The 27,578-nt window shown below is 39.8% G+C and overlaps 2 protein-coding genes across 2 annotated transcripts; one reads left to right on the top strand and one right to left on the bottom strand.

Annotated features, from left to right (window-relative positions):
* Positions 1–307: 307 nt before the first annotated feature.
* SLC30A4 (solute carrier family 30 member 4) lies at positions 308–16,931 on the bottom strand. Its single transcript, XM_035553760.2, has 7 exons — positions 16,420–16,931; positions 11,320–11,466; positions 5,652–5,805; positions 5,181–5,394; positions 4,774–4,879; positions 3,338–3,472; positions 308–2,660 (listed from the first exon to the last, which is right to left on the bottom strand). The coding sequence occupies exons 1-7, from the start codon at positions 16,811–16,813 to the stop codon at positions 2,506–2,508; spliced, it is 1,305 nt and encodes a 434-aa protein (XP_035409653.1). The 5' UTR covers positions 16,814–16,931; the 3' UTR covers positions 308–2,505.
* A 3,687-nt stretch (positions 16,932–20,618) lies between these two features.
* Positions 20,619–24,839, top strand: BLOC1S6 (biogenesis of lysosomal organelles complex 1 subunit 6). Its single transcript, XM_035553759.2, has 5 exons — positions 20,619–20,858; positions 21,486–21,630; positions 22,843–22,930; positions 23,527–23,613; positions 24,414–24,839. The coding sequence occupies exons 1-5, from the start codon at positions 20,789–20,791 to the stop codon at positions 24,531–24,533; spliced, it is 510 nt and encodes a 169-aa protein (XP_035409652.1). The 5' UTR covers positions 20,619–20,788; the 3' UTR covers positions 24,534–24,839.
* The last annotated feature ends 2,739 nt before the right edge of the window (positions 24,840–27,578 follow it).

Raw genomic sequence — 27,578 nt, 5'->3', positions numbered from 1 at the left:
ATTGTATTCTGTTGTTTTTTTCTCTGGACTCCTTCCAGTTAGTCCATAGGCCTTGATAACAAGGGCACCTCTGGGGTGATTGAACGGCTTCAAGGCTGCCTTGCCAGTTGCTTTATGGCTGTTCCTTCACCATACTTTGTCAGTATATATTTTCCAGAGTGCAATTATTGCATAGGAAATAACAAGACTTAAGTTGTCCTGACTAAAGAGGGAGCCATAATTTATTTTAAACATAGTGTCACCAAACTGAGTCAAGCTTCAAAAAACAACTGCTGTAAGAATCAAAGAAAAAGACAAGAGATAGCAATACAAATAAATTTTATATGACAACAATGTGAAGTTTAATTATTGATTTAATAAAACCCACAATAAAGCAACACATTTTTGCTTTTTCTTAATTAAACAAACATGTAGTAAATCATTACAATAAAAAACTCCAAATACAATACATGTCTACTGTACTTCAACTTCTAATTACATCAACTGTAAACCCCAAGTTAATTAAAACCTATTTGAGTATTAGTATGTGCAAAATACCTGTTGTGGTTTCTTTTTTTTGTTGTTAGGAAGTTTGTAAGGATGGGATGAACGCTTTTCATGAACTGTGATATGGCTTAATTAATGATGGTGTTTGTATTGAAGCATTAACCTTCCATGTATAGTGCTCCTTTGCCTGTGAGCTATATCTACTTGTATGTTGTACTCGTGTTCCCATTTCATGCCAGAACAGATACAAACATAATCCAGTGTTATGAGTACTTTGTCCAAAATAATACTGTTGTCAGTTTTCACCTTTGCAAATACATCATATGATAGCTACCTCCAAAAAAAAAAAAAAAGGGGAAAACAAGCTAAGACTATTATTACCAATTGCAGATAGAGATCACCCTGATGAATATGTGAGACTCCAGCAAGTTTCAAGACAGACACTAGCTTAAGTATTCACAGCTGAGTATCACAATATCCATTATTGGGCCAAAATTTTCCTTTCTGATCCACGTATGGAACTACTTCTGATGTCAGTGGAAGTTCTGCATAAAGATCAAAGTGCAGAATAAACAAAAAATACTTGAAGTTCTGTTTATTGAACTCCACAGGTCATATTCCTGTTGCCCTTGGCTTCTTCAATGTAACTAACTTCAGAAACAGGTGTAAATCTGAGCTTGGATGTATGATAGCTTAGGGACAGGTAAAAGGGTTGTGTTTTATTATCCTCTGTACATTCAAAGTACAGGGATCAATACTGAGCGAAAGCAATTCAGTTTTGTGGACTTTGAAGTGTCAGGATGAAAAAACTGTCTTTTCCAATTGCTTTGTCTCTCAACCAATAAGAGAAAGCAACCTACAGAGATAGAAAGGCTACAATAGCGCTGCCCAATGTACATTAGGTTACTGAGCTTGCTTGGGTTTCATTTTATTCATAAAGCTAAGTAGATGGGGACTGCTATTGCAGTGGTCCTCCTGTGAGGATACCACCTCAAAGCAAAGATGAAAAAGTCAGAGATGTGAGACTGAGGGAATAGTACACCTAAAACTTCTGCTCCCTGCTTTCCTTTTAGTAGATCTAAGTAACTTGCATGTCTGTAGAATGAATTTGAGTAACTTCATGTCAGGCTAGCATTTGATTTTCTTTTTTAACAAAAAAAAAATCATAGAAAATGTCTGAATTACAGCACATGTATTAATTGGAATACATGCTAATTAACTGGCCATTTAATGTGAATCAAATGTTGGTTTAGACAATCAAGATTATTAATAATAAATTTAATCTTACAAGTCAAAACTCTGTAAAATAAATAACCTGTTTCTAAAGTATAAACCCTATTCTATAATACATTAAAGATAACTGATCATTTAAAACACTTTGGGTCCAGTGTTGGGTACGTAGTTGAACACCAGAAGTCTGGGCAAGGATCTTCCTGTCTGGATCTCTGAATGCCCAGATTAAAGCTAAGTTTCTGGTCTGGTTACAGTAAATTCTGTATTTTGCCATGTCTCCAAAAAGACCGCTTATAAAAGAGGTCAGCTAGCACTGCATGCATCATAATTTAAGAGACTGTATGAAAATGACTACTGTAAAAATACTGTATAATGAGTTTGAGGTTCATGGTGCATGGAACCCTGGCATGATTTTAATTGAAATACTGAATACTTGATGCTCCGTTTGGAGTGCAGCTACTTTGTGGTGCACGGTCATTAAAGGACAATCTCAAACTGTAATTTGTGAGGTATCTGCAGAACCACGCTTCAGTTTGTAAACAACCTGAAAACAATTTTGTCTCAAAATCATAACAAATTGAATAAACCAGTACAAGGGAAAGAATGAAATACATGTTCTGTAGGGCAATCACTGCACTTTTTGCAGCACTAGCTCTCCCTGCTGCGTGTTATATGGTACAAATCCACATATTAATTGTTATTTGATCATTTTCATTTTGCACTTATTGCTCTCAGTCTTTGACTACAAGATAAAGAATAAGGCAGCAGTTCCCAAAACATATGAAATTAGGCACTGGAACTCTGACAACTTGCACAGGTTTTGCTTGTTTCTTGTTTGTAACTCTGAAGCTGGACAGAGCACTTGTACATTCCGAATGTGTTCAGCAACAGTTGTCTGGCCTTGAACTGAACTTCCTCCCATTTAGATGAACTACCAGGAACTGCAAAATCAAGAAAATATTTAATAGAATTCAGTTGTTAAGAAAACTGGACATCTAGCTGTTTTCATATTTATCACACTGAGCTACCAACTCAAGTAATTGTTCACTCTCAAATATATATATGAGAAAAAATAATATATATTATTTTACACCTTTAGGCCTATATCCTGCAACCAGAACTATATCTTGATAAAAATAAGTAAAATTTAGATGGGAGGATGAGGGGGTAGAACTTCTGTCCTAAGAAGTGATAGGCATGGCAATATATTAGATCCCTAAACCAGCATTTTTTGACAAAGCATACAATCTTCATGTGTCAGACTGTTCCACATGCCGGTTTAGAACTTCAACTGGCTTTTCCCTAGACAAAATATGGGAATTTCTGAAGAGAAATTCTTTCCCACACCAAAGTATATATCATTCCATACTGGATGTTTCAGTATAAATATATTTTCTTTGCATGACTTTCATTTATATTTTGTCCTTCTTGGCTAATGGTTTCTATACCTCACTGTACAAAAGCATAGTTAGTTGTTTTTTTTTTTTTCCACCAGAATGGTATTTTCTGGATCTACTTAAATGAGAGTATAAAGAAGATAAAGAGGAAAAAGTGGTTGGTTTTTGTTTCCCCCACCCAAGTTGGACTTGATCTGAAATGATGCTGTACAGCAGCTTACCTAATTGCAAGTGGACTATGGCGTTTGTTTTTCCTGCAGTGAGAGACCAAACATTTAAATCTTCTATAGAATAAACATCTTCAATTTTCAGCAAGTCTTCCTTAATGCGATCCACATTTAAATGCCTGGGAACTCCTGTGATACCAAATACAAGACAAAATTAATTCAGTCTTCTGCAAACTCTGTGGCCTTTCAAATAAACTGTCATGACAGATCTCAAAACATTGAAAGAGTTTATAATTTGTGTTGTTTAAAATGTTTAGTATCTTTAAGTTACCAAAAGAGAAGAATATGCAAATTGCCATATTAAGTCAGTATGTATACTGAGGTAGTACAGGAGTTATGCTGTTGTCTCAAATGCGATGTGTCCATTCCAGAATCCAGTCTCTTGACAGTAGCCAACATCACATCCTTTAGAGCAATGTACTTGTGGAGATGCAAATTTTACCACATCTCCTAGTAACTGCTTAGCTCAAACTCTTCAAAGAAAAACTTGTATCATTATCCAGATTTTTTTCATCCTAAAAAGCTCTTTGTTGTGTTACTAAAACTTGACAAAAATATGCATGATGGTAGGTTTCCGATTTCTAAATCAGTTACAGCTCTGAATCAGAACTGCGAGTTAAATTGTTGAAGAATTTCATAGAAATAAGTATTTGAATAAGCTTCAAACTGCATATATCAGAGTAGGGTTTTGTTGTTTTGGAGTATTTTTTGAATGCTTCAACAAGCTAGATGTTTTGTTTCTAAATGAAAAGTTTATTTAAAATATTCATTTAAAATTGAAACGTTAATTTTGAAAGGCTGCCTTAAAAAGGTTTTATGTAGATTCCTTGGAAGTCCATTTGCTGGAGATCCTTGAAAAAGGACCATTTGGAAAAATTCTCTAGCATACGTTAAAATGACCTATCATCGCTTTTAATAGCACCATTAATTTTGACATTTTTATGACAGTTGGGATACCTATGCAAAGAGCTACAACTCAAAGATCTGGAATTTGATACAGCATTAGTTTGCCTTACCTGTTTTGCCCAGCTAAATCTCCGCTGTTGCCTTGGAGCTAATTCAGGTTTCTTAATTCAGGTTTCACTATTTTTGCCTTCAAGGTAAAGGTTGTTTTTGTTTGTTTGTTTGTTTTTGCTTTTTCCTAAATGTCAAGAAAAGCACTTGACATCAAATATTCTGAGGTCCTTGACTTTACCTTGTAGTAAAAGTCAACAGTAATTTGTATGAAACAGATGGGAAGGTGCAGGTAAAAACAGATTTTTTTCTTCATCCCTACATTCTCACTTTCATAACATGGAAGTACTAGATAGAGTAGTCGTAGTGGGCATGTCAGTTATAATAATGCAAAAAATGTTGCTGGCATTTTCCCCTCTGTACCAGAGTTTACCAGTATTTGACATGTAAAGCAATGCAAACTGTGTGGATCTTACCTTCCAGAATGATAACTCCTGTGTCACGCAGAATTCGGACTGTTGTCAAAACCACCAGTATGGAAAATACATATGTACATATAGGATCAGCAATCTTGTATTCTGGCTGGAAGGGAAGTTACAAAGTGTTAAAGGATGTATGAAAATAAGATCATTTTTTAAAACGTGACTCACAAAATGCAGTTACTTAGAGCTCTGACTTATATGAAGATTTCTTTTTGGATAATTACAAAATATAAAATAGCCCTTGCTCGTTTTACATAACTATATGAAGCTTCTAATAGGACATCACAAAGTATATCATTTTATTAACTTAGAAAAACAAGTCTGTTTTTAATTTAATCACTTCAGGTGAAATTAAAAAAAATATATATCCCACCCTACCTCAAAGATTAGCCATTCTTTACCTTGAAACGTATGATGTATGCAGCTACCAGCACACCAATACTTTGTACCAAGTCCCCAAGGGCATGTACAAATGCTGCTCTCACTGCAAGGCTGCTGTGTCCGTGGCTGTTGCTGTGGGCTGTGCTGGGAGAGTTTGACTGAGGTATGTGGGAATGAGGGTGGGAATGGGAGTGAGAATGAAGGTGTCCGGACTGGTTCAGCAAAAAACCCATTCTGAAAGGGAAAGAAGAAAAACATTCCAAGAAACAGGCTTTAGGGTTTGGTGGGTGTTTGGTGGGCTTTTGTTTCAAAGGAAAGAAATTATAAAGAATTAAGAAAGTAAAACTCAATATCATTTCCAGTCTTATTTTATGAGAATGAAGAGGTCCAGCAAAATGATGTCCCGTGAGAAAATTACAGGCCATGAATGAATTAACAGTTTATTCAGAAATGCATTTATGAGCATTAATGGAGAGAAAGGGAGGTCTTACATTAAGTTAACTGCAACACCAACGGCTGCTGTAATCAGCATGATATCGCCATTTATTTCATAGTCCATACGGATAGTTCTTTGAACAGCTTCATACAAAAGGAATGCCATAAGGATATAGACCAGCAATACACTAATGATGGCCGACAATACTTCTGCAAACAGAAAGGAAACAACATTACAAAAATGAGTCTTGGATCTATTTCCTAATTATAACATGTACAGAGCCTTAATTATTTTAATTTTTTTTGTGTATTATAGCACTAATGCACAACTAGTAAGTTGTAAATATAATTCACAAATACACTTAATAAATGGTGTAGCTTGTTTCAGTCAACACCTTCACACAGCCCTGTCAGTATGTTCCACAAGTCATGTTTTCTCCAATTATGCTAAAAACAGGCAATGATGGTGACTCAGTCAGACTACCCAGAACTTTTGTCCGAGAAGTCACAGACAAAAGCCCTGCCTGAAGGAGAGGAAAATAGGTGGGCTGGTGGTGTTTGAGATATCCTACAAACAAAGCTTGACTTCAAATGTCTACAGTGTTAAGCTAGATTTAGAGATGACTTTTATGTATCCTTTTGTATTTAGAAGGGGAAAAAGTTGTAAGATTAAGGAACTGAACCATACAAACTTGTCAGACATCAGTCCTGAGCTTGTTGACGTGTATGTGTACATGTGTACATGTGTACATTTCAGCTATGAAGCATTGCTTAATGTAAGTCTCAGTATTGACATGATGTTTTAACACTACTGAACAATTACCAAATCCTCGTATTTCACAAAGGTAGGAGTGTTATGACCAACACTGTAGTATAAGAATTCTATCTGATCATCCAGACTTTCAAAAGGACACATGCATCAGTATAAAGAAAGTAAATTAAAAAAATATCGTCCCAGAATGTCTGCTGCCATTTGCATTTGTGATAAGTAGTTATAGCTCCCCACAAGGCTCCCGCTGCTCTGATGGAAAGAGGCCTGAATATTTTACGGGTCTGGACCTTAATGCTGTCTGCCTTAGTGCCCAGGTAATGAAACAGGGCTGGTGACAGTACACATAAAACCTGAGGATGATGAGTCCATCCTGTGGTTTTAGGACTCTATTTTAAATAACGTAGGGGTCACTAGATTTCTTTTAACATAAATGTGCACTTTTTCACTCTAGCTTCATATACCAAAAATGATTGACCTGTTGTGGCTTTCTGGCTTTCCCAGATAAGACTGTCTCAGTTATAAGCACGTTAATGCAGGTCTTTATAAAACGTACTGGGAAAATCTTAAAGTTAGCTCCATTGTATTGCAAGTAAATCTGCAGCCATGCCTGAGTAATTTTTAATCACTACGCATAAGGCTTACTATTGTCACATGTCAGATGGATCACTGGGATCTTAGTCTTCCTCTGTGAGTTCAAAGATCAGGGTTGGAAGTTATTTGCATTGAATTATAACTGTTGTTCTTTCCCCTTGTCCCATACCTCTTGCCCTGATTTATTCCTGAGGAAGGGCAAAATTCAGCTCCTGGCTATGTGACAGCTGTAGGAAGATTGATCTCAGAATTGCCTCCCTTCTCCCTCTGCTTTAAATCTGCCAGTGTGCAATACAGCTTTGGCTACTGGAGGTGTCGTTTCTAATAAAGAATTGCCTTTATTTATTGAATATTACAGTAAAGAACATGCAGGTATAAAAGCTTCTCATACCACCAAAGTCACTTGATCCATACAGTGAATTTGTCACATTGTTATGGGAGAAGAAACTCATGCCAATGCACTCAGCCCTAATGTGTCAATGCCTGGATGAGTGCCAGCATTACCAGGTGGTAACAAGGCTCTGAACGGCAACTGTCACAACTTCTGACTTCAGAGCAATAATGAAGTCCTAGAAATATCCGTGCAAGTGGTAGCTTTCTTTACAATGCCCGCAGATTACTCAGGGTAACAGCCTTCGCCCGCCCCTCCCCCCACCACTTTGGTTTTCCAGAATGCTTTTTTTTTAATTCCTATTTGTCAAACTGTAGCACGTTAGCTTTTACCAGAGAATAACATTGTGAATAATAGAAAACCGTGTCTTCTGCAACAGAAACCAGTGTTTTCCTTGCAGTCTTTTTCACATTGTCATGTTGACACTATAGATTTGTGCTATCTTTTACTTGTGAAATGAAGTATGCACTGTGTCAGTAGCCTGACTGATCTGTCATTACTGACATTGTCTCTGCAGCAGTGGAAAGATGCCAAGTTTCATATCTGTGTTTAAATCTGCTCACTGTCTTGCCGAGAAGGAGGTAGCTCCACTTGGTGAAACAGAATTATTTTTGGCTTCAAGCATATATAACCCTTTTCAGATAAGACTGCAAGCTTCATTATTTTGTATTCACTTCTCTAACTCATTCCTGAATCTGTCAGCTTCCCTTTCACCACTGAAAAGGGAATACACTAAAGATGGAGCATACATATTATATATTCAAAGAGAATTAAAATGGATGAAAACCAGTGCTTTCTTCTGGAATTTGACTAGACAATCAACAAATGTTTTCTTTACAATGCAACGCTTATGTGTACAAGTATGAAAATTCATGGTTCTGCAAACAAAACTGATAATGAACGCTTAGAAGCACTTGATTGTCATGTTTTTGTGCTTAGTGTATGTATAGATTATCTTAAAATTTAATGCAAAGCAGATTGGCCATGAAAGTTCTTGTACATACTCCTAGCTTCAAACAACTGTTCTACATTTTTTTTTCTGTGACAGATGCTCAATCTCTACCCTATTTTTAACATTGTCATGTTCTACCATCTCATGAAATTCAGGCTATTGTTGAGCTCATATTATTTTGCTGACAAACTTCCCACAGCATAGGATATTTGGAAAAATGTGTTATAACAAGAATATAGCCCAGAAGTAGCTTTCTTCCATAGACAGCATTCACTGAAGTGTGAAACTGGGTCCTAAGGCCACAAAGTTCAGAAAGGGTGCCTGAAATCGGCAAATAAACTTTACAAATATGACTTTAAAAAAAATGCATAGGTTCATTTTCAACAATCCCATCTTCAGTAGTTGCAGAGCCTGGATCAAGGTTTTGAGAATTTCTTGCAGGATCTTTACCAACTTCCCCTTTTTCATTGCAACCACAGGAACTCTGTTCCCACCCCCACAGGCTCTAGTTCTCCCCTACTGATTGCTACGCTGCTGCTAACATGTAATCTCACGGAATGGTTGAGTAGAAAGGTGCCTCTGGAGGTAGTCTAGTCCAATCCGCTGCTCAAAGTGGGATCAACTAGAGCAGGTTGCTCAGGGCTGTGTCCAGCCAGATTTTGAGTATTTCCAACAACAGAGGCTCTACAACCTATCTGGGTAACCTATTGCCGTGTTTGATAGCCTGGCCTCACTGGGCAGCAGAAAGAAAGGAGGAATTGCTGCTGGTCGCTCTCTTCTCCAGGGAGAAGATGATGGGTGATACGGACTGATTGTACGGGCCAGATCCGGCCACAAGTCACATACTGGATTGATCAGTCTGATCAGTATTTTTCTTAGCAGTAAAATGGGGCAAAAATAATGCAAAAAGTGAGGTGGCAGGAATCCTGAGGGATTCCTCTTTGCAGAGTGCTATGGAACCCCTGAATTAATTAGTAAGTGAAAAATTAGTAAGTGAAAAATTAGTAAGTGAAAAAATTGGGTAATATTTGATGGTTAAACAAAAGTTTATTTTTTTCTTAAGAATAGTTCCTGTTTTAAGTTGTCATGTTCATTCTATTTATATTTTGGTTTTAGAAGAATTGTAAAGATGTATAAACTACTGTTGTTTTGTTTTGTTTTGTTTTAATGAGGTTAAGGTATGTCTAAATGCTAGCAAACATCCTTGTGGAGAGTATGAGCCAAGTGCCAGAAGCATACCTGCAAGGTCAGGTTTCAGTATTAGGGGGGACTCCTATCACAAAATTAAAACTTCTTGAAAGAAAAGTTTGTGATGGGAAATGCTGGCACTGTTAATGCCTTCTTGCTAAAGCCCAAAGATCTTTGCTAGTGTACAGAGTTATGCATTCATGCATTAGTGACTAACTGATGACAAATGACTAGGAGTGATGGAGTTGTTGGATTCTGCTGCTGTCTGGCAGTCAGTATAAGAATGAAATATAATGACTATACAAGACTATGAAATTCCTTGACAAAATATACACTATAGAAAGTATAGAGGAGAGGTAGCAAGCTGTAACGCTAGAAATGATCTTATTTCGTGAAGCATAAATTGAAGCTTTTGGGAAAATATCTGCAAGTCCAGAACTGCAACTGTATATTATAAACTATTAATAACCAATACAGATAGCAACCACATGAAAGCACCCTTTAGCATCATTACACTTCCAGACATGAAGTAAAATGAATCCTGAAAAAGCCCTTCCAAGGTTTAGTATATAATTCTGCTTGTTTCTTTTTTACAAACACCTAAAACAGGCAGAGGTGAAGTAACTTACTGTACTGGATACAAGGGGACATTTTAATCTCTGTTTCGTGTGGTTTGGGGAGTGCAAGAGGAATAGTGATTTCTGAGACACCTTGCAGAGCTATCTGGTCCTAAACTCTACAGAACTTTTTAGTTCTGGATTAAAGTATCAATATTCATATTGTATAGGTTTTTTTTTCCAGTGTCATAATGCTAGTGAAGTCACTGGGACTTCATAAGTCCAGCGCACTGGCAACAAACTGTTGTAGAAAACAGCTGACTGACACACACAGCTCCTGCACCACCAAGCTCCTCAGTGTAGCTGTCACAGAGACAGTAATAGTGATACACCAGTGAATGTACCCCTCCTGCTCAACAGACCTCCATTCCACAGCACAAAGGTGCACAGGCACCTGACTTAATGCAGCAGCCCAGTAACTATGGGTGAGCTATGAAACACAGCTGAATACCCACTCATGTTTTTGCTGGGGATAGCTTTCCTCCTCTGAACCCTTTTTAAACTTTCTAGGCAATGGTTCATTTGTAGGAAGTCTTTCTTACAGTGTCTCAGTGTATCCAATTCCCCAATAGTCTGAAAACCTTCCTCATGAAGATGGAAGATAAATCAAACATTCAGAATTTAACTCTGAATCTAATTAATCCTTGTTCCACAGAGACTGAGAGACTAATCCTACTCCCAGTGAGTGAAACTCTGAAGTTTGATAACTTGAATTTGGCTGAGGTTTAAAGTTCAATAAAAAGGTCTGATGCAATGACCTAATGATGAAGGTCAGCAGTAATCAAAAGGAGCATTTGCCTAAGCCTGTGAAGAGGCCACGCCAGACTTTCAGCCACAACTGGTCACCTTTAATTGTTTTTATGCCTCATTGCCAGTTTCCCCACTGCGGATCAAGTTGGTTTACAGCACAGTAGATACCAGACTGTGACCTAACACGGACAATTCAGGAGTTCAGGCTCACTGCTGCCTCAAGCTCAGTACAGTACAGTACGGATTACAATTCTGCTCAAGTGATTTATTCTCTTGTGGCAATACAACCCATGTAGTGGATCCAAAATAGCCAGAGCAGTGGAAGGACATTACAGGCAGGGTGTCAAAGTCACTTTTGTTTGTTACTGTTTTCCTTCTAGTTATCTCTTCTTCTACAATTAGATATTCTTTTTAATTGTTGCTTAAAATACTCTGTTAATAGCAAAAGCTGGTATCTACATACCTAAGCGATGAAATCCAAAAGTGAACCTCTTTGTGGGAGACTTTGCAGACAGCCAGACAGCAAGCAGGGTCAAAATAATACCGCTAAGGTCAGTTAACATGTGAAGTGCATCTGTCATAATTGCTAGACTGTTAGCAACATATCCACCTGAAAAGAAAGTTGGAAAAGTCAAGACACATGATCTTTGTGATTCTGGATCCTCTTTGCACAATCTCCAGTTACTTATTTTCAGAACACCGCATTAAGTGCGTGAGAGTACTTCTTAAAATCACTGAACAGGGATATTTTTTTGCCACTACAATCAACATGCCATGCTATAATTTAAAGCTATCATAGTTAGAAATGCAGTGAAGCGTGCCTTCTATTAGAGTAACATAGAAAGGATTCAGTCCTGTTATTTTCACTGACACTGTTTGCTTCATAGCATTTGCAAGATCAGGCCCAAAATAGTTCACTGTCTTTTCTCTATAGATAATTGTGTATGTTTAATCAACTGATCCTTTTTTTTTCTTAATTAAATTACAGCTGTTAAATGTTTTGATGTTATGGAACAGGGACAGAAATACAATGACTCAATGACAAAGTAATTCACACTGCCCCCTTTTTATTTTTATTACATTATCTTTTAACCTTCATCATTCCCTGTCCTGGAAAGGGCATATAAATTCTGCTAATATATATTGCTGACAATAACTTTCACTTGCACAGCATTTTTCTTTATTACCATTATTTTTTTCTCATAATTATGAGATGCATTGAGACAAATAACCACAGAGCAAAGGTTAATACCTTCGTTCCATTTCAATTGCTAATGCTATTGTTAGATGGGTGACAGAGATTTAAACAATGTGCCTCTCTTAGGCATCCCTTATCCAAATGGGGAATCAAGGACAGACTATGGTGTCTTCCATATGCAGGAGGATAAGCCCATTTTCTCAGAAAAGATTACATCTTTAGTGTCAGTTCTTCTATGATTTAGTTTCTCACTTTACCTTGAGACCCATTCAAACCGTAGATTCTACCAAGCAGAGCGTGCAACTGGCACACCATTTGGCAGGTTTGAGGCTCCAGCTAACATTTCGAGTAAGGGTATCTTTGTATATAATTAAAAGCCTCTTAGTGAAGAGGTTGACCGTGAGGAAATAGCAAAGGCTATTTCCTAAATTCACAACAGGCTGATTGCTTTCAAGATCTGTTATAAAATTTGTGTGTGTCCCTGTCCATCCATGAGTGTGCCCATCTGCAGATCGAGCCATACTCTTCCCCCAACCATACAAGCAGAAAAACTGATAATATAGTTGCTTGCACTGCCTGTAACTACTGAAAATACCACAGTTCAAACAGTTCCTTTCCCCCCAACCCCTGTCTTTAGTTGTTCCTTAGTCAAATTCTTTAGAGGCTGAAATTCTCCAAAGGCTCAAAGATAATGAGGTTTTTAAACCTCAGCAATTCAGCAGCTCTTTTTTTTTTATTATTTATTAAAATGGGTAATGCCTTGCTGTTCGGAGTTAATTTGTTTTCGCACATAATTAAAAAAAATATGACTTAGAAATGTGCAACTCAGCCAGTTTTACAGTCAACACAAAAGAAAACAATTTCTATCCAAGGCCATTCACTTCAAGAGTTTACGTGTATGATCATTTAAAGTATGTATGTTAATTCACATGTATTAAATTGTGAGAGGTACTTCAGTCCAAGATGAGTTAATTCCATTTCAGCTAGTCTCTTAGGACTTCAAAAATAAAATTGTAAGGAAGGAATTCAGATACTGAAGGTAGTCTTAATATAGCACATGGGTTAAGAAAATAACATTGAGATGAATGAAATTCTGAAATTGAAGGTTCTCTGTGTTCCAAACATACTGGTTCATTGCTTGGTGAAGTACTACCCCGGGGCTGTTTAAACACAGACAGCAACTGTTGGGGGAGACATCTACATTCTTTACAAATAGAAGGCCTGATGGCTCACCACTGTTTCACTGACCGCTGTTTTCACTGACCCGTGAAGGACAGCAATCCTCCTCATGAACGATCAATCAGAAATCTCTGAACATAACTGAACGCATCAAACCCTGTCAGGAAAGATAACTAGGAGTTGCAGTGTTTTTCATTTCTTCATGCAAAATGGTTCCCAGGGAGTGTAAATTATCTTATCTGACTTTTACAATGACTGTTCATCAAATACAACAACAAACACTGAAGTGGTCTGGATTAACGAGCTTAGCTATAGTTGAAAAAAAAAAAAAAAGCCAATCAAGATTTCACAAATCAGCTGCTCAAACAAGATTTCCTGCATCTTGACATCAGTAGCAGGAAGATTTTTACTGAACAAATTAATCATCTGATAAGGTGTTCTGCCTTTTCTACAGAAACTCGTATCTGTCAAAGATCACAGAAATCAGTTAAAGTCCTACACGACCAAAGTTTCACAAATATCTGAGCTACAGATTTGTTCAAAAAGTTCCAAAATTTCAAACCAAATGGGACAGAACACAGTGTGGGGCTGGACTGAAATACATTAAATAGGGACGGTGCTGAGCCAGGACTTGAAGGCTCCATCTTCACTTATTTTGGTACTGATTATCTGCCTTAAGGCAGATTCAGGTCAAGATCCACAAAAAGTACACAGATACCTAAGTCAGATTTATTCTCTTTGGAAGTTGGATGCTTGAATATTTTAATGGTCTAGGTGCTGTCCGTGCCCAAATCCTGAAATAGGACTGGTAACAGCATACATGAACCTGAGAATGGTGAGTACTACTACAGCAGTAATGCTTTGTACAGACAAATCAGTCACTCTGACCTGAGCTTGCAGAAGTCCTGGCTGCACAGGAGAAACAGTGGATGATGTGTCAGCGAGGAGAGTATTTTTACTCTCAACACCTATTGTTTCCAGAGCTGTCCCTGCACTAGCTATGGAGATGTCTACAATACAGTGAATCAGATCAGAAGCCCCCAAACAGAGAATGTCTGTGACTTCAGCATAAAGCTGCCAGGAATATTACTCAGTAAAGCTTCCTTCAGATAGACTAAATTTGGTGTGTATTAGAGTTCTGATATAAGTACAATGAAGTCACACGCTAAAGGACACCGACATCCGAGACATAACACTATGTCCCTCATCAAATTTGCCTGAGTTCACACTGAACCAAAATCTCAACCAGAGAGAAAACAGAGCCAGAGGACAAACTCAGGCATTCAGCTACATCTCTGCAAGTCTGAAGCTAAGTGCTGTACCATGATGAGTTGATGTATTGTGGCAGTATTATTAAATACTAACCAGAGCAAGGTGTTGAGAGACAAAGCCACTATTTTCTACTAACCCATATTCCTGAAATAAGGTTCCAGATAAAACTGTGGTGCACATGCAGCCAGTTATCTGGTCTCTCTGAAACAAATGACCATTTCTGTCTCCTATGAATGTGTGACACGCTGTATTATTTATACTCCACTGAGTATACTGAGTATATGAATTCTGAGTATACAGTATGCTCCCTACACATATTGTTGAAGTTTCTGTCTTAAAGATACGATGCACAACTGCACTAGAAAAAGTGATCCAAGAGCACTAGCTTACTTCACATGAGCAATCATCAGCCCTTCAGTCAGACTGACCTAATTTAGATAGGGGAGAAGGAAGAGGTAAGTCCTGTGTTACTACATCTGAAGCATCTATTCCCTACTTCAAGAAAGTTTTTGTGACTTCTTTTTTGCTGGTGAATTATGGGCAGTAGATTCTCTGTGATTTGGACTTGTATGTTAAAATGCAAGCAATTTAAAAGAAACTGTCATTAATTTTCTGTTGCTAGATACACCTGGCTCAACATAACAGGCTGTCCGGTGTCTGACAGATGCATTCATGTGCTGGCACCATGTGTCACTCCCCACTGCTTTAAATCAGGAAAGTGGATGAGAGAGTTTCAGCGTTCTGCAGGAGGCTGAGGAGCACCAAGCACTTACACTGAATGTCATGGACATATCCAAAAGACAGATGGTAACAGGACACTAATAGGAAATTAACAAGTGAACAGTGATAAATATTATGCTTTGTAAAACTTGTTACATAATGGCAAAGGCATAACATTTAAGAGCTTATCTACACATCCAAGGGACTTTCAACTTTAGGTTTTATCTCAAGCCCATGTCACTATAGGCTATAAATACGGTCATATTTTGTACAGACTGATGTATCATGTACAGGTTCTATTCAACCTGAATAGTAAATGACAGCATGTCTTTATGAGGGAGTAATAAAAGCTGAACTTGAGCACCAGATGCATTCTGCTAACCAACAACAGTTGAATGCTCATATAGGAACAAATTTCCAGGTAAAAAAAAACAGCTTTCTTCTGAGTACCAACAAATAGAAACCACAAATACTTTAATTCAATCAAACTACTTGGTATTCTGAACTGTTGTAATAGGAAATGTTAAAATACCTATTATTTTCATTTACTTTGATCATGCGGTTTGTGTCTGGATGGAGTATGTGCTAGTTCAGAGCACAGCAGGACTTCAGGAAGTTGTCAGGAGAGTGGTTTCTGGACTGCACTGTTGCACAGGATTTGTCTTTTTGGATGTAAAAACTAGAATGCATTGCTATATCTGATAGCTAAGGATAAGCACCCCCCAGATATTAGAGTTTTGGTACAAGGTCAGTGTCACCCTTAGGAACTATATTTCCCTCTTCCCATTGCAAACAGCAAGATTTTGTGGCAGAATTAGAAAATACTGAGGATGAAATTATTCATCTTTTATTTCTGTTTGTACAACACCATGCAGTTTCTCCCTTGCTACACCTTAGAAGCTTACAAAGCAGGCAAAAATACAAAGCCACTAGACAGACAACAAAAAGCCTGCTTTCTGCCAGTCTGGGGAACTGATGAGATTCAGGGAACTGAAGTTGCAATACCCCTTGCTTTTCTTGCACGAAAAATACAGGTGGACTTCGCTCCTTCTCACTCTCTGGCCTTACTGCTAAGGGCACTGATCTCTCCACACAACCAGCAGACAGATGGCTTCTCTGGGTAAATAATTAAGACTGATGCCAGAGCAGCGAGCCAGGCCAGAAGGAGAGAGACGACACAGGCCAGCGACTCACCTACGAGCTCCCCCGTCATGAAGAGCAGGTAGAGGACAGCGGCGAGGGTCAGCCGCTTCTTCACCTTCCTCTGCTTGCAGAGCTCCCTCCGGGCGCTGCAGCCGCCGCAGGGGCCCGGCGCCGTGCCCCCGGCGCCCCACAGAGCGCTGCCCCGCTCCGGCAGCGAGTCCTCGTCGGGCTGCAGGCCCAGGTGCACCCCGTTCCCCGGCGGCTCGGGGGCCGCATCCGACGGGTCGTCCGCCACCACCACCCGCAGCTTGTTAAACCTGGGGAAGTCGTCGTCGGCCGCCTCGTCCGAGAAGTCGAAGGCACTGGAATCGTTGAGGAACAACGACGGGTCCCCGCTCCTCCAAAGCGCGGACTTGAGGCTCGTCCACAGGCCGGCCCCCGCCATAGCGGCGGAGCCCGGGGGCCGTCCGCGGAGCTCCCCCCGCGCCGTCCCGTCAGGGCATGGCCCCCGCCTCGCACCCCGGGCCCCACCGAGGCCGGCCGGGACGCCCCCGGCTCCCCGCCGCGCTCCCCCGCTCACGGAGCGGCCGGGCGGGCGGCGCCGGGCGCGGGGCCGCCTCCCTGCCGGCGCAGGGGGAGCAGCGCCGCCGCCATGCGCGGCAGGCAGGCAGGCGGTCGGTCAGTCAGTCACACCGACCGGCGCCGCGCTCCGGGCATAGCCGCGCCTCAACCCCAATTCCAGCCCCAGCCCCAGCCCCAGTCCCGGCGCGCTCCGGAGGCGCGGGGCAGGGCGGCCGCTGAGGGGCCGGGCCGGGCGCTGCCAGTCCTCGCCGCGCCTGCGCCGCCCGCACGCTCGCACCGAGGAGTCCGGGTTCGAGCCCCGCGAAGGCAGCCCCGCTGAGGGGGCAGGCCCGCAGTGCCCGGCGGCACTCAGCCCCGCCGCGTGAGGGGAGACTTCGGGTTTAAGAAGCCATGAAGTCACAGCGTGGTCTGTTGGTACATAAGCAGCGATTTTCACGTAGGCTGGATGCCCCTTCTGTGCCCTGGCTTCAAATCTTGAAGTCACAAATTTGCATTGTGCAGCTTTTTCTCTCTTCCCTTCCCCTTTCCCTATCCCCTTTCCCTTCCCCTTCCCCACAAAAGGCACAGTTCTTTGCACCATTTCCAATAGTTCCTATAGTTCCTGTGAAGGTGGCACTGTGTTCTAGGAAGCCGTATGTGCCTGTCTTAACATTCCTTCAAGGATGTCAGAAGAAACAAACCTCAAAGGCCCAGTAACCATGTGATTCCTTCCGTAGCCATGTTCTAACTTAAAAGTAATGAGACTGCCTCTAGTAATTCTGTCAAAACGTTACTCCCCCTCCTCACTGGTCTGATAGCTATCCATTTTCTTCTAATTGCCAGCCTATAATACTTGGGGCCAGTTTGTACCCATGGCTAAATTTTGTTACTGTCAGGTTCCTAAGTGATAAACATTTCATATGCCCAAGGGGTAAGTGCATATCCTGTTTTTAACCTGGTTGAAGGAAGTTGCCTAGATCAGAGAGTTGTGTAAAACTGCTAGATTTTGGAGAAAGGCACTTCCTTTCTGCGCGAGGGCTGAGAGCAGATTCTGGCACACATCGGAGCGCTCGGGTGGCTCTGCAGAGCTTGGGGCAAGCGCCTGCTTGGAACAGACCCTGCCGGAGGGGACACGAGTATGGTAAATGGGCCTTGGATGGAGGCTTAGCATTGTTGTTCTCTGCAGTGACGTTCTCCAAAAATAAACGCTACCACGCTTTGTTATATTACAGTGGGTTCATTTTCCTGAGCATGTAATCTCATGTCACTCTTCCTCAGGTGGATAAAGAGGTGCCATCCCCTGCACCTTTCATAATTCCCTAGCAGGGTTATCAGCATGAAGGCTTTGGGGCCACAAAATGAATTGGGTTCCTGAAATGGGCCAAAATTAAAAAATATTATGTGAGGGGGGTGAGATATTTTTGTATGTGTAGCTGAAACTGTTTCCATGATCACAATTTGCATAGACTTCCATATGTCAACTGAGGGGGCAGTGAGCAGTGTGGGAGTCGGAATGAGCAGTTGAAGCTGGAGCCCTGTTAAGCCAGCATTGCTGACTAAGAAAACACTCCCAGGTATGTTCCAGTTCAACTGTTCTTAGTGCTCTTGTGCTCCTCTCTGAGTCATTTGACTCACTCTGTGTTTCACCAATTGAACCAGCACAAGTGCGAGAGGGCACACAAGCATGAATGACCAGCCAGGGAGGAGAGGGAAAGTCAGCGGCTAAACCCACTGCTTATAAAACTGTGTCTGAAAATGTGGCTTTGTACCGGGGGATTGAAGAGTGGGTTCGTGCTCCATTTTGCTGCCCCTCCTGCAGGGACAGATATATCTAGCGCTAAGTAAGGACAGTTGGCTGGGGGGACTTATTGCCCTCAGCAGTGTACCAGGGCTTGCCAGTTTGCCTGTCACTGAATAACTATGACCAGATTTTTCGGAAACGTCAAGAATCAAGTCATGTGTTATCAAGATGAAATTCTGTTGAACAGAGCTTTTTGTAATGCCCTGTTTTACTCCATTTATTTATAATGACAGTCAAGGCTGTACTCTCTCTGTAGTCGTGTTTACTTAATCAGGACAGAGTTTTTAAGAAGTAACCTATTAATGCAAAGTATTTCCTTTTCATGCTGTCATCCCTGAAGTCATACAGCACTTTCAAAGCTGATGGCTTCAAACATACTATTTGCTATACAACTCAAGCTAATTTATTCTAGCTTTACTCAGATTTCTGTGGGGGGAGTTACTTTCCATGTAGGTGTGCTTACATCATTTACAACAATAAAATCCAGAATGTGTAGGTGAGTGTTGCATGAAAAGTTTCTGAACACAGTTGCCACAATGCAGCTGAAAAGCAGCCTTGATTATTTGGTGTTACAGTGACATATAACAGTGTACAGTGGCACTTGCATAGTCAGTAGTCTAAAATATAACAGCTTGCTAGCATATGAGCCTGCAATCTTGCTGGGAGGCTAAAACCTCAAAAAGAAAGCTAGAAAGTTGTATACAAACTTCAGACAAGCATCTGGAGATAGAAAATAAACGTTGCATTGCTGTGAGATTAGGAGCAGCAAGTAAATGCAGGAATCCAACAGAGGACAGGAAGAGGACAGAGAGAAAGACAGGAAGCGTATGAGGATATTAAACACAGATTCACAAACGTTGCCCCTGGATGGATAGAAGTGCAATCAGCTTTTAGGTTCTTTGTAGTCTCCTTTCTGTAGCTCAGCTGCTATCTAGGGACTAAAAGACCAATTAACCTAATTATATAGAGATATCCTCAGCATGATTTTCCTTCTGTTTAACTAAAGCTGTTTTATTGTACATACAGTTCCATGGGTCATGGGGGTTGTTGTTGTGCAGTATCCTATTTTTAGGTAACAACAGTAATATTAGTACTTTTTTTTTTTCGTTTTTTTTTTTTTTTTTTTTTTTTTCCCCACAACTCCTTGAAACCAAATATTTAGACCAGCAGGTAAGTATGCTTTTCAACCAACCATTTATGTTCTTCATTATAGGTTTCACTTAACTTCCTTTTCAAATATCGTTATCTATTAGAAGAAATCTTCATTTAGTCCTTCACAGGATAATGTACTTGGTAACGAACCTGGGAAGCAGTTACTTCCCACCCCCAAACTTGTAACAGAATTCCCAGTGCTGAGTGAAATACAGATCACTTTACACAGGAAAATGAGACACTTGCTATCAGTCTTGGTTTTGCAGTATTTGGTTTGATAACTACCTACATTTTAAGTGCTGTAGACACAGATACCAGTTTTAAATTCCAATCGTCAGTCTATTTCTGTGAGGTGTGGGAGGGCCTGGAACAGGCAAAGCAGCAGCACAAATCTGAAACTCCCACGCCTCACGTGTGCCTGTTTTGGGATGATGATCTCCCTTGTTTTCCCTAGAAATCACTCCTGGGAAGTAGCACTGCTAAGCAGGCTGAACTGAGCTCAGGCTGAACCTGAGCTGGTTCAGGGCTGTTCAGGCTCAATGACAGTGTCCTGTGGCTGCAGCCCGGCTTCGGGCCATGTTTCTTTTTTAACGTGAAAACAGAACAAGAGACAAAAACAGAACAAGAAGGGAAAGCAGGTGTGTTTTTAATCAGGTGGCAGCGCCACAGTTGCCATCGCGCTACGAAGACGAACACGACCTTGACGAGACGCACGCCGCTTACAGCGTGCTGTGCCGCCTCACTGAGGCCACAGCTCTCTGAGGGCACGACTCATCCCAGCCCGGCCCCAGGGCTCTGAGGTGCGGCCCTTCTAGCCGAGCGCGGCAGTGGAGACTCTATGGTGCGGCTTGGCGCGGCGGCCCTTCTAGCCGGGCGGAGCTGTGGAGACTCTATGGTGCGGCAGCCATGAGCGGCGCGGGCTGGACCCGGGAGGAGGCGGAGGTGGCGGCCGCCGGCGGCCCCGAGCGGCCGCTGGGTACGTGAGGGGGACGGCAGGGCCGGGGGCTCACCCACCCGCAGCACCGGCACGGGAACCGGCCCTGGGTGGCCCGGGGAAGGAGCAGGCGGCGGAGATTTAGGGGCCTGGGCTGCGGATTCGGGAGTGGTGTTCTACGGGGGGCTTCCAGGAAGGCAGTTCTGAATTTATATATATATATATATATATGTATATGTATATGTATATAGTCATAGGTTTGCTCGCTGACCTTGAGAGCGAGACGTGCGTTCCTGTTTAGGTTATTCTTGATACATAGCCCAAATAATTGATGCAGTCCCTCTCTGTTTTCCTCAGTACATTTTAGTATTTAACACTGTTTAACAACGTGTTTTTGGAATATTCTCATTCCCTCTGCCCATTTTCTCACTGTTCAGCTGTGGGATAACCACACACCAGGAAGCTCGTCATATAGGGCTGTGAACAATGGAAGGGTGAAGAGGAAGGGAAAAGGAAGGGAAAAAGAAGCACCATTCAGCAGATAAAGGGTGAAGAACTACAACTTGAGGCTGAAATGCCTTTAATTTTTAACCAGGAAAATGCAGTTGCTCTAGGTGAAACTTAGTAAATGCTGACCTGCCCCATTCACCCTTGTTCCTCCCTGTGTAGGTTCCAGCGATGCATCTCCAGATGAAGGAGTAGTAGAAGATCTGCCTATAATAGATGAGAAAGCTGTGGAGCAGTTAACTGAAGGATTGATTTCTCATTATTTGCCAGATCTTCAGCGATCAAAATCAGCTCTACATGAACTTACGTAAGCAAGTTTTTAAAAGCAGCTCCAAACATAACGGTTTGCCTTTTTTTTTCAGTGCAATGTTCTAGCAGTCCTTAACTGAAATATTTGATAGTAGCACTGTGGTATTCCAACTGTGACATTCTGGTTAGTTAAGTGATATGCACGAATACTAGGAGGTGTATAAGCTGTGGTGTTGCCTATTGGAAATCTGACTGAAGAACATATAATACTAAAATCCTCTGAGCCAGACATAGCAGAAGACATGCAAGTATCTTATGTAGTTGTTCACTTCTATAGTGGAAAGTCTGCCAAAAAATATAGACTTTTTTTGCACTGATGACCTTCATATTGAAAGCAGCTTGTGCAGTATATTGCTTGTTGTCCAGTCTTTAAACTGTGTTGCAAAAGATGCACCGAGAAAACACAGTTAAGTCGCTAAACTGATAAGGATTCTTTGTATATTGGTATCTCGCTGATAATTGAGAGCAGTTTGTTTCAAATGCAGACTGGACCTGCCACAGGGGCAATGTTGCTGGAGAAGGCTTTACATAGAGCCATCTCAGGTCTTTAGGGTACATTGATTTGAGTTTCCTGATGCATAATGTGTGCCTGCCAAAGACAGCCTGTGTCTGAGAAGAATTTAGCTGATTTGTGTGGGGTAGAAGATTCTTAATAAGCACCGTGGATCCACGCAAGTTCCATACAGAAATAACTTTGTTCTGCAGCATGACTCAGAGGCAACTGAGTGGAAAGTCAAGAGCTAATAGGTTTTCCCCCCACATTCAACCTCACCTCCCAAAGAGTTGTTTAGTCACTGCAACCTGCCTAGTGCCTATATCATCAAGGGTTTTCAACTGTTCATCCTGTATAATGTTAGGTAGCAAAAAGCTGATTTTGTGTGTGCTTGGCTGGGGTTTTGCAAAAACCATTTACTTGTATCGTTATTGAAATCAGCTGGCAATCCATAAGAAGAGTCTGATACTGAGAAGCATGTATTTATGCCTCTATGATCAAAGCCAGTGTTTATTTAAAGGGCTAGTTGAAAAAATTGTAAAATACAAAATTCTCTCCAAAGTTTAAGTATAACGGTACAAGAGCTTGCCATCACGGATGTTACTGATTTACTGAGCTAGAAATAAGTGCTCTGAAAACCTGTCTTGCGCAGTATATCCTTACACTCCTTCATCTCTGCTGCTTTACTCTGGTTTTATGGATCTTTTCTTGTTTCAGACAGAACCAAGTGGTATTACTAGAAACATTAGAACAAGAAATTACAAAATTTAAAGAATGTAACTACATTCTTGATGTCGATGCCTTGGTAAGTACTATGAATGCTTTTCTAAATCTCTGCTAGTATGGATTCTCCTCCTACCCAAGGAGCAACTTGTGTATTTTCATTGTTCTTAATGACCTACAGGAAGGTTACCAACCAGTGCAGATATGAGATAAATTCCTCCTGGAGATGGGTGCAGAACCAGCATGTTTTCATTAAATAGAAAAGGCACTGGGAGGAAAGAACAAACTCAGTCTGCCAGTGGTAGTAAGTCTAGTTCAAATCCAATAGCCAAAGCAAATGCAGTTTTTCCAGTAGGACTGAGGTGAGCTTTGTGCACTTCTCCAGACTAGCAGGAAGGATGCTTGAAACACTGATATGTGGAGCATAAATTGGCAAGACTTTTATTCCATTCTAGTGAATATTAATTCAGTAGGCTACCAGGTGTACCTGTTGGGATATGGTGGTTTTCTGTATTGATGTATGTAAACTGTATATAAAAACTCAAATATGTTTAATCCATTATCAAATTGTTGAGGTAATTGCTATGTTTGTGTTTGCTGTTTTCATGTGTAGCTTTATTAAAAAACCCAAACTATTCCAACTTGACAGTCACTACCTTAACTGTTATGTTTTTAAAGTTTTCAGAAGCAAAAAACTATCACAGCAAGTTAGTGAATATTAGAAACGAAATGATGATGCTCCATGAGAAGACATCTAAGTTAAAAGTGAGTGGGGTAACTTTTCTACTTTGTAACATAGCTATTGAATTACGTATTATTGACTTAGCTTTTATTTTGGATGCATGCTCACAGTTCTGATGAAAATAGAATCTATGTTAAATTCCATTCTTAAATGTTTTTTCCCATGTTTTTGGTAGCACCAAACCATGTATGTTTTTAAACTTTTGCTTACTGCTTTCTTTGCTTAAACTTAAACATCCGAACTATTAGTAAATCTCAGTGCTGTCATCGTGTTTAGGCAGTACGAGAAAGAAAAAAGCATCAATCTCTTAATCAACTCCATGCCAACTAATTCTCTTTATTGTTTCAGTTTCTAATGCCTATTTCTAATTGCCTATTCTAATGAAAACTAGGTTGTCATAACTGTAAGATTTTCTCCTTCTCTTTAATGTAGTATTGAGTGGCATCAGTTTACTGACTTCATGCTATATAGGCAGTCTCCGGTTACGTTCTGTCAAGATTAGTCCTTTAGCGTGTTCAGTGAAGAGAATTTTCTCTCAGAGGCAATACAATGCACAGTACATGCTCTGTCTGGTAAATGCAGATGATGACTTTTAGTGAGACCAAGGAGAAAATGGTTTGTTTTTTCTCCCCTGTGTGGATCACAGAGTTGCTCTTTCTAAAAGGAACGATGAAAGGAGAAGGGATGAAGAAAAGATAAATTGCTTATGGAACATTTGATCATAACCAGGGTAGACTGGAGAAGAGAATTTTAAGAGAATGGGAGGGATGTTGTTTACAGTTCCAAATTAAACACAGCCATAAAATTTTTCTTTTCTGTTTAGAAAAGAGCACTTAAGCTGCAACAGAAGAGGCAGAAAGAAGAACTAGAACAAGAACAACAACGTGAGAAGGAACTTGAAAGAGAGAAGCAATTAACAGCAAAACCTGCTAGGAGGACATGAAAGCAGAGCATGCAATAACTTGTACAAATTAATCATTTCTGCATTCTCTGGAATGAAGGCAGACTTTGATTAAATTGGGCTATAGTTGTTACTAGCAACAGTCTACTCTGCTATTATAAATTCCAGAATGTTCATAATCAGTTAGAAACATTGACATTTTTCATTTCAGCCATTCAAGTTGCCTTCTTTTGTAATGCTATGCAGTTTGATACTATTATATACTATTATAATGTAAGTTTTTCTTTTTTTTTTTTTTCTAAATATATATATATAGGAGAACCTAATAATCACAGTTCTTTGAATACCTCTAATATTTCCATCTGTTCTTTTGGTACTGAGAACTCTTAAGAGTTGTTTGGTGTCTGGCATACATGATTTTCAGACAGCATACAGAACGATAGTTGTCAAACTTCGGTTCTGGTCCCCACACTGAGAGTCTGACTGTTTCACTGAAACTTTCAGATTCAGGAAGTTGTGGTCTCCTTTCAATGCCATGGATCTGATGAGATTTCCGGTGCGTTTGCCTGAAAGTTCACCTTACTGAAGCAGTTTTTTTTATGTTGTTGTCAGGTAACTTAAGAACAGCTTCAAAGTAACTTTTGAATCACTTTCCAGCTGAATGGGTTGGGGAGCAATCATTAAAAAAATTAAAAAAAAATAAAATAAAGCAGAACGCAAGATTCTCAGAATTGATGTGTGCACAATACAAAGATTATTGACTTTGTGCTTCTACAAACGTTTGAGTCAGATGAATGAACTGTTGCTTCTGTAATGGTTCAACTGGAAGGCTCTGGTCTAGGCAGATTTCTACAGGACTGAAAGTTATAGTTTCTTCACATTGTGTGACTAGTTGAAGCATAACCAAAACTAAACAGCTTCTGCTTCGTGTGAAATTTAGTAGTCTGTAGGAAAAACTGCATTTAACTTTTTTCCTAAACAAATTATTCATGTGTGCTTTGGGGCTATGTGAGATAATCTGTGTGAGGGCAGCATAATGAACTATTATTGGTGAATACTGATGGCAAATGTTGTATGGAGGTCGATATCCATTTCTGTGAGTTTAATTAATTGCAGTACTCGGTGTGAGTTCCCACTCAAAGGAACATACATCTGGTTTAGACTGGCAAAAGAGCTTTAAACTGTTTGGTCCTACAGTCTAACAAACTAGTTGTGTTGTCTGTTATTTTTAAGTAGTAATGTAAATGCCATGTATTGAAGTAAGACGAAGGGTAGGCCGTGTGAAACTTTCCACGAAACACATACAGTAAGGCACCAGAGGGGTGCCTCATTTTTTATTTTTCTTCAATTTTAGATGATTTACATGTTGTATACATGCCTGGACTCATAACTTTCTGAAGTCCTAATTTCCCACTGCTAATATTCATCTTTTTCTGTGAAAGACCTACTGTAACAAGTAGTCATCCAACACAGAAAGTCAACCGCATTGATCTTTTGGAGCAAGAAGAACAAATTCCTTAAAGTAGTGTGAAGGGACACTGAAATGCTATTACCGAAGCAGTAACAGATTAAAACTTTCCATGGGTGTACTTTCTTTAGGTTGAATTTCTCTCGTCTTAATTGCCAGTGGATTGTTGACCTGTGCTGTGGTTTATGTGTATTTCTAAAAGAAATGTAAAGAATTTTCTACAGTCCATTTTTGGAGCAGAATGTACATAAATACTGTTTTAAGTTTGTTTTTTTGTATTTTGTAATGTAACTACAAAACTAGATTCTAGGAATTTAAACTGTTCTTATTAAAGTATAATATGGAATTAGATGCCTCCATGAAGTATACTAGTCAGAATTAATTTCCGTTAATATTTCTTGTTTTCTGTTGCCTCATGTAGTATCCAATTTAGTTTTTCAAGTTGGAGTCTCTTGTTTTCTGTTTTTTTTTTTTGTTTGTTTGTTTGTTTAAGTTTGCTTGTTTCTTCTTTGGAGTGTTTTTTTTTTTTTTCAAAAAAAAATCATGTCCACTTTTACTGAAAATGTAGAATTCTAAGCATAGAAATTGATGCTTTTGCAATTGCATGTTTCAGCATTTCTTTGGAATTCCTGATCAAATGAAGAAAAGCTTGCAGTGCTTGCCTGAGGAATCACAAACACATGTAAAAATATAGTTGATAGTTTTCCCTTAAAATTGTATTAAGTTCTGTTCTTGTATGAATAAGAAACTTTTAGAGAGATTTTATTAAAATTAAAGGGGAGAAAAACAAATTGGGGAAAGTTTGGGCAGCTTATATAACGTCTTTATTAATTCCGTGAACTCTTTAATTATGTCAGTTAAAGCTATAATTTATCTCCATTAGATACTGGTCTTTCAAATGCTACTCTTTTATGTCTTAATGCATAAGAAGTAAATGCCATGTTGGATTAATATAACCACAGTGTACTGGCATCTAGTACATGTACAGCTAGATTGAATAATCTTATTACTGTCTGCATTTAGTCTTGCTTGGCTTTAGGAAAAAATGATTTATCAGTTAGATAAATGTAGTGTTGGACACTTTCTTACTGATTTTTTTTTTAATCCGGGTGAAGAGTTACAGTTAAATGTATTGTTTAGAGAAACAGATAAAATTACAGCTCTAAAACAATCTCATTGTACTGTTTCATACTTGGTATACGACTTATTTTTAAGTTAGCAAGTCACTGTGGTGGAATTAATACTTAAATGTGCAGTATTGCTTTGAATTTCTGCTGAGTGGATTAATATGTGATGATCAGTGCTGACTGGGGAATCTTGGTTTCCTGGGCGTCTATCATTAGTATTGTTAACCTGGACACTTAATTTGGGTACCCGCTCCCATCATTGTTCAGGTTCACGTTAGATAATTTTTTAATTCAGTGAAATCTGGCCTTTTCACTGGCAGTAGTAACTCTGCCATGTTCATAAGATGTATGTTTCCTTTGGAAAATGGCAACAGAATATTTGATCTGTATTTAGGCTGTATCATGACCTGAGTGATAAGAGCATAAATAATACGAAGGTTGTTTCTCTAACTGTGCTGTTGGGATTCTTGCATCTGAGAGAGTTCCCTGGCT

The sequence above is a fragment of the Cygnus atratus genome, chromosome 11 (genome assembly GCF_013377495.2).
Source record: "Cygnus atratus isolate AKBS03 ecotype Queensland, Australia chromosome 11, CAtr_DNAZoo_HiC_assembly, whole genome shotgun sequence".
Classification (NCBI taxonomy): Eukaryota; Metazoa; Chordata; class Aves; order Anseriformes; family Anatidae; genus Cygnus; species Cygnus atratus.
The sequence above is the reverse complement of the archived record's forward strand: the minus strand, read 5'-3'. Positions and strand labels throughout refer to the sequence as shown.